Genomic DNA, 7,837 nt, shown 5'->3' with positions numbered 1-7,837 from the left:
AGACACTTTTATAATTCAAACTTTCCATAAATATTCTGTGTAACACAGAACTATTTTTCAGTTGAAAGCGTATAAACTTTCTCTATTTCAAATTTCATGTAATATACTTATTTTTTGACAGCCTTTCACCATTTTGCCCAGGCTGACCTCAAATTCCTAGGCTCAAACAATCTTCCTGCCTCAGTTTCTCAAGTAGCTGGGACTACAAGGCATACACACAGTGTCCAGATAAATACTGTTATTTCTGAGATTAAAATTAGTTTTTATTCCTGAAGATTTGTCAGTGATTTGAAATCTAAGTTATTGTACATTTTGACAGTCTTATTTCTATATTTTAAAATCACATCAAGTTAGTATGTCCTGAAATTCTTGAGAAAAAGATTTGTGTATTTCAAGTCCACTCTAATAACTTATTTTCCTAAAATATATTTCTCTATTTCAAGACTAGTATGAGCTAGAAAATAAATGCAATAATGAGAATAAAAGTATTTCAGAATACATCATGACCCCCGAATGGTTATTATTTTAATCATTTTCTATTTCAAGAGGATGCCTTAAAAGGCAAAGGACACAGAGTGGTAGTAGTTTAAAATCAATATAGTTGTCTCATTTGACTCATTTCATATAAATAATTCCATGTAAAAAAGACTAAATTATCAGTACAGAAGTTAATGGGGGTTGAAAATTTAAGATCAAAACGTTGCTTGTAAATTAATCCATTTTATAATACATGTTCCAATTTTCAAACAGATGGTATTACTGATATTTTTGAAGTAACACCACTGCACTTAGTGTGTGTGTAGAAGTATGTGCCACCTTACATCTACACTGTCCCTCCTCTCACCCCACAAAGAACAGAGAAAGCACAAAAAATGTTACAAAACAAAGTTTACTCTGCAATACTTTATCATAATGAATTGTATCTCTTTGGTAAAAATAAACTTTATAAACATTTTAATTATCAGAGATTAGATACAAAAACTAAACATTTGTAAGTTGTTTTTAATATGAGCAAAGACTGGCAACTAAGAAGTGGTTCACTTGTGACTGGTCATCTACTGGCAGTTACAATTCCAACTGAAGACAATTTTTATGCTACATCAAAAAAGAGAAAACAGTTTAATAACAAATTTCTTGAAACAGAAAGCATCTTTATACTTTCATTTAAAAATAAATAGTAGTTACAATGAATTGGCAATTATACATTTTTATATACTATCTGATGGCAACATAATACTTTAAAATCAAGCACTTAGTTTAAAAAAAAATGTACAACAATTTTAGAAACAAGTTTTGACAATGGCACTGGCAGTTAGATGCAAAGAATGTACTTTAGGAAAAAATGGCAGGTATAACATTAAAATATTCTATTTTCCCTTTCAATAAATATTTTGACTACATCATAACATACTGAAGTAAACTTTGTTTAAATCAAAGCTTACACATTTCAAACTAATAAAACTATAAAGTATATATAAACCAGAAAGCCTCAGAGTCTCTTAAATGAGTCTTCACAAAAGGGTGTTAAATTACTGTAGTATTTAAGACAAAGTCTTTACACTTTGTGAAGTATTCACATCTGTTGCTTAAATTGCTGGGGAAGGCTTCCTGGCCTACCAAGACACACACATTCCCTCCTTAACACTTTCTCTAGCTTTGAATTTTTTGCTAACATATATTTGACTGACCATCTAATATGAACCCTTTACATAATGCCTCAGAAAGTAGCAAAAGAAAAAAATATATATATATATACTCAACTTTACAATATACAAAGGAATCTAATTTAAGAGAAGTCATGCTGACTATGAGGACAGGAAAGGCTCAAAGGTGGAAAAAGGGAGGTATCCACCAATAGTTAGCTTTTCCACAAATGCAGGTAATCTGTTTTCTTCTGAATTTGTAAAGTAAAATATTAACTAATTTAGTAATATATTGCACAAACAAATGTCAAAAATACATATTCGGGAAACACAGACTCTTCATCTTCACAGATGAAGATTAATCGTGCTGAGACAAAACTCTCACTAGGGATCTAGTATAAACTGGAATAGGTTGCAACCAACTTTCTATTTTTTTGATGTAAGGCAAATTGTATGTTAATTTAAGTCACAATTATTGAAAAATATGTAACTTCTCTGGGGTTTCCAAACTGTTCTGACTACAGCAAAATTAATTTATTATTGGGAATACAATTTCTAGTCCACAGGACTTGGAATGACTTTCCTTAATTGTATGGCTATGAGACAAGTTTCTATCTCCACACACCTTAGGAGTGAGAACAGCGGGACCATAATTAAAAAGCTGCTCCCCTTGAAAATAACTGCTGTGTTGTATTAGCAAATGGAACATGACACACTAATCCTGTACAAGACTTAGGTGTAAATAAAATGCCTAACTTCTCCCTGGTAGATGTTAGTACAGTGTTTATTGTCCTTGCTAATGATGAATGTAGCTTAAACATTTAAATTTGTTGGATAAGTACAGAGGGAGAAAAAAAATCAAAGAAATTAAGGAGTTACATATATGAAGACATTTTGAAGATCCCTATTACAGCTGAGAATACATCCATTTTTGTAATCTCTTTACTATTTACACCATGGTAAAAGGTTTTTTTTTTGTTTGTTTTAGGTGTTTTATTCACTGTCTATAGTAAAAGAGGTTAACCTGGCTTAGCTATTTGCTGGAGATGTGACATTTATGAAGGAAAAAGTTCAAATAACTCATCCTACATTATCAACAAATGAAAAAATTACTGTATTTCAACAGCACCAATTGTATTAAGGTAGTTATCTATAATCAATGACAACTGACAGGGAAACAGGACAGAAAACATTAATGCTATTATCCTGGATAAAAGTCTTATCAATTGAAAGATACATTTGTTATTATTCTTCTCTTTTGACAGTTTTGTCGAAATAAAATTTAGAAGCTAAAAACATTTATCTCTTTAAAAAAAAATCCAAGAAAATGTTTTATAGTCATAAACATAGCTGAAAGCAGGAAATTAACATCTTGAGTTTGACTCTGCATGTGTGTGTGTGTGTGTATCTACGTATAAAAATTATGGGGAAAAATGAAAATTAAGTCATTGTCTATGACATAGAATGTATCATAAGAATGAACTTTTCCAAAGTTGTTCCCACCATTGTAAAAAAAAAATGTAATAAATTATAGTATTAGTATCCCTGTTCTTTCTCCATAATGTAGTCAAACTATATAAATGATATTATAAAAAACTGTCTCATAAGCAGATTTGTTTAAATACTTAAAACATTTTAAGACAATGCTGGAATAGTAATATAAAAACCTTTTAGCATGGATTAATGGCACATATAAGTATTACACTGCCTCCTCAAAAAGTTTTATGTAAGATCTAATTTTATATGAGTGTTGAAATCCGAGAAAGTATTTTAGCTCTACAGTTAAGCCTTTTAAAATTTATTTCGTATACATTCAATTTTAATTCATACAAAGCTTGGAAAGTTTTGTTCTTTTTTTTTTTTCCTAAATGACCTACTTTCATTTATGATAACATAAGTAATAAGTATTCCACTCCATCTGGTTATAAGACTCTTAGAATGCAGTGTATTTAGGAAAGCAAATGAAAGATTCTTATTGCAAAAGTATGTCAAAATTGGTGTTACTCCATAACACTCTATGGCTATATCCCCTGAGTGGACAATTTCCACTTTACATAGACAGCTGGTGACTTAAACAGTGGTTGCAGAGCACTTTGGGAAAAAATAAAAGGCCCCAGTGAATGCTATGCGTCATCTATGATGTAAAAACACTTCAGATACTACTGTAATAGGAACTGTAGTCTTCTTAGATGAAATCACATCCCCAAATTTTCTTTTCTAAATCTTACAACACTCTGTTGGATTTTTTTACCTATATTATTGACAGGAATTTTCTAGACATCTAGGATCTTTTCTGATTTATATTTGACTTTGCTCATGTTCAACAAATAATTTAAAACAAAAAATAGGACACAATTAAAATAATTCAAATCTTTCCCTACTAGGTCATGTGGCACAGAGGAGTATATGACAAAGATATCAGCAAAAATTTTAGTGGGATCAGTAACTATGGTTAGTTACAGATTGGAAAGGAAAATAAAATTAAGTTATATAAAGTTGCCAATGTTACATTTTTGACATATCAATAGAAAAGATTTTTTCCTACAAGGTTAAGACAAAGGCTGGGGATTTTCATATATAACAATTTCCAAATCTTAAGAGACACTTATCACAAAAATTATGCTCTCAGGCTTTTTTATCACATGTTTATGATTGGGCATGATCCTTACAGCAATGGTTAAATTTTAAAAAATAAACAGAAATCAAAAATGTCTTGAAAGAAACAAGTAATTGGCACCCCTCCTCACCTTAAAACTAAAATCGATTATGGCTTTGATATCCTTTGTAAAGAATTAAGTAGAAGAGTATTGCCACACTTTAAAATAATTTCACTCTAAAAAGCATTTCTATTTTTTCCGTTGCTTTTGACTTTGAGTCTTTGCAGTACTTATCAGGGAACCCAGACATGTACGAATTCCAGCAAGGTGGAGCAGAGATCCAGCTGCCTCTTTGAGCTCCTCATCAATTTCTTGACATGACTGTTTTCGCATCTTTTTGCCTGGCTGCCCTTTTTGAGAGGTATCTGCACAAGACTGTGATGCATAGCCACTGTCTCCAAGAGGATCATCTTCATAATCAACATCTGTGTCTTCTTCACTATGAAATCCTTCACTGCCATCACTTCCCACATGGCTACTCTTTGGGATAAATTCATAGACCTCATCCACAGAAGACAAGGAAGACACACTAGATCTGGATGCACAGCGCTGTGCTGCCATGCTACTTGCACTGTAATTATGATCTTCTTTTGGATCAATGCTGGTGGTGGAAGAATCACTCTCTTGAAATCTTATAGCACTGGGATGATTAAATGCATTACCATAATTCCTCTTTTTCTGCAATGATGTTTTAAGAGGAAGAGGCTTTTCACCTGTGGAAAAGAGAACTTCTATCACTAGGTCAAAAGCATTTGATTGCAAAAACACACAACTAAAAACTGAGCAGTAAGTGCCCCAGACTAGTAATGTTTAGTAGTTTTTTTCTTTTTTAACCAGATCATACCATTCGATAAACATTAATCTGAAACATTTTAAAACCATTTAATAGTATGTCTTCACCTTTCCATGGAATATACAATCATTTTTAACTACTTGCACAGAATGCCCCAATGTGAATATACCACTGTTTAGCTAACCATTTCCTTATAGATATGTAAGTTGTTCCTAGCTTTTCACCTGTACAGTACAAATAATACTGCAATGAAAGTTCTGAATAGCTTTCCTCATGCATATGCAAATAATTTACTAGGATTAAGACCAAGAGATAGAAGTGCTAAGTAAAAGGATATATACATGGGGCTGGGGCCATGACTCAGTGGTAGAGTGCTCGCCTAGAGTGCATGAGGCACTGGGTTTAATGCTCAGCACCACATAAAAATAATAAAATAAAGATTAAAAACAAAGATATATATAAACACAAAGTTACAATTGGTATTCCTCAACTGCCCTCTGAAATGGTAGTACCATTTAACATCCAACAGTAATTGACAAAACCTATCAATCATTTTAATTTATTACAATCTCCTAGACAAAAATAGAATCTTCATATTATTTTATTTTGCATTTCCTAATTTCTAGAGGAGTTACACATCCTTTTTACATGGGTATTGTCTATACTTCCTCATCTGAGACCTACCTATTCATATATTTTGATGACTTTTCTGTTAAACTGTTTTATTATTTCTTATTTATAGGATCTTTTTATTTAGAGACTGGATATTAATCCTTTGTCTATCACATAGTAAAAAAAATTGTCCCATTATTTTATTTGTTTATTGTTTTCTTTCTTTCAGTGGCGCTGGGGATCAAATTCAGGGTCTCACACATGCTAGGCAAGCACTCTACCACTGAGCTACAACCCTAACCGTTCATGTTATTTTTCTTACAGGTATCTTTTGCTGTCAGAACTCAATATGCTTTCTTGTATTTTATTACATACACCTTTCATTTTTACTTTTAGCTCATCAAACTTATTTTCTAAATATAATATTTTTCTCCATTTCTTGTTTAATGCAAAAATCTTTCACAGCATTAACTTCAATCTTTCAATTACTCTCATAAATTAATGAAAATATAATAAAACAGAATAAGTTTTTCAGATTAAAAGAAAATTTAGTTGAAGAGAAATAATTTGTGTATTTCTAAATTAAATTTGAAAATGTTTCTTAAAAACAAAAGCATCATGACTTACATTCTAAAATCCCCTGCTCTATGGAAGTATTTAAAAGCATCATTGCAGCGGCAGCATCAATATCAGATTCTGAAAAGGGAAGAATGGTAACATTAATGTTCTTCATAAGAGAACTTAAAGATTAAGATTTTGGTGTCTGTTCTCCTACTTAAAAAAAACAGCTTCTACTACACACATACCTGTGAGCCCAACAAACTGGGAGGCTGAGGGAGGATTGCAAGTTCAAGGCTAGCCTCAGCAATTTGGTGAAGCCCTAAGCAATTTAGTGAGACCCTGTCACAAAATAAAAAGAGCTGGGGATGTTGTTCAGTGGTAAAGCATCCCAGGTTCAATCCCCAGTCTTCCCAGCCACTCACTCCCCAAAAAAGGCAAACAACCCTATTACTTATATTATCTAACATATCCAGTTCACCAGGAACCAAAATTTGGTAGTTCAAAACATGCTATTAATTTCATAACTGTTCAAATGAAGATCTATCAAAATTGTTAATTTCCACCTCTTGATTTATATTTCCTTAGCTTTAATCCTGAGAAATTATTAATAATGATTGAGAAAAAAAATGAGGACACAAGTTTTAGCCCTATGAAAGTAAAGGTTATAAGACAAACATAATTCTATTGTCTGATTCTCGGTCCCCATGCTTAAAGGATGATATTAAGACTGTGGAATAGAAGTCAAATTTGAAGACCCATCCCTGTAATCCCAGTGACTCAGAAGGCACAGGCAGGAGAATCAGAAGTTCAAGGTCAGTCTCAACAACTTAATGAGACCCTGTCTCAAAATAAAGTAAAAAGGTCTGGGAATATAACTCAGTGGTAGATTGATCTCAAATTAAATGTCAGTATCCACATCTAAATAAAGTAAAAAAAAAAAAAAAATGTAGAACAGAATTTGAAGAGTTATAAGTTCACTAATAAAATATATGAAAAGGGGGCTGGGGATGTGGCTCAAGCAGTAGCGAGCTCGCCTGGCATGCGTGCGGCCCAGGTTCGATCCTCAGCACCACATACAAACAAAGATGCAGTGTCTGCCGAAAACTAAAAAAATAAATAAATAAATATTAAAAAATTCTCTCTCTCTTTCTCTCTGTCTCTTTTATATATATATATATATATATATATATATATATATATATATATATGAAAAGTATTAACTGCCTCTATCAAAACTAAGATACAGCTGGGTACAGTGGTGCATGCCTGTAATCCCAGCCTTTTGGGAGGCTGAGGCAGGAGGATCTTAAGAGTTCAAAGCCAGCCTCAGCAAAAGTGAGGCACTAAGTAACCCAGTGAGACCCTGCCTCTAAGTAAAATACAAAGTAACAAGGCTGGGGATGTGGCTCAGAGGTCGAGTGCCCCTGAGTTTAATCCCCAGTACCAAAACCAAAACCCAAACAAACTAACATGCACATTTATAAGGCATCCAAATGAAGAGGCTGTCTCTTTCAGTAAGACAGCAATTTAAATAAACTACCAAAGCTTTAAGCTGTTTGGTCCATTGGTTT

The 7,837-nt window shown here is 32.5% G+C and overlaps 1 protein-coding gene across 6 annotated transcripts in view; it reads right to left on the bottom strand.

Annotated features, from left to right (window-relative positions):
• Positions 1-496: 496 nt before the first annotated feature.
• The window catches only part of Foxn2 (forkhead box N2), a 52,714-nt gene continuing 45,373 nt past the window's right edge, over positions 497-7,837 (bottom strand). For 4 of the 6 annotated variants that reach the window (XM_077105190.1, XM_076833111.2, XM_076833113.2 and 1 more), the window contains exons 5-6: positions 6,333-6,401; positions 497-5,013 (exon numbers count right to left, since the gene is read on the bottom strand). In XM_077105190.1, the coding sequence (XP_076961305.1) occupies positions 4,490-5,013; positions 6,333-6,401 (593 nt within the window). In that variant the 3' untranslated portion in view covers positions 497-4,489. Of the gene's footprint in view, positions 5,014-6,332; positions 6,402-7,310; positions 7,371-7,837 lie in introns of those variants that run through there. The other 2 variants (XM_076833115.2, XM_076833116.2) reach the window with 2 other exon arrangements.

The sequence above is a fragment of the Callospermophilus lateralis genome, chromosome 14 (assembly GCF_048772815.1).
Source record: "Callospermophilus lateralis isolate mCalLat2 chromosome 14, mCalLat2.hap1, whole genome shotgun sequence".
NCBI lineage: Eukaryota > Metazoa > Chordata > Mammalia > Rodentia > Sciuridae > Callospermophilus > Callospermophilus lateralis.
The sequence above is the reverse complement of the archived record's forward strand: the minus strand, read 5'-3'. Positions and strand labels throughout refer to the sequence as shown.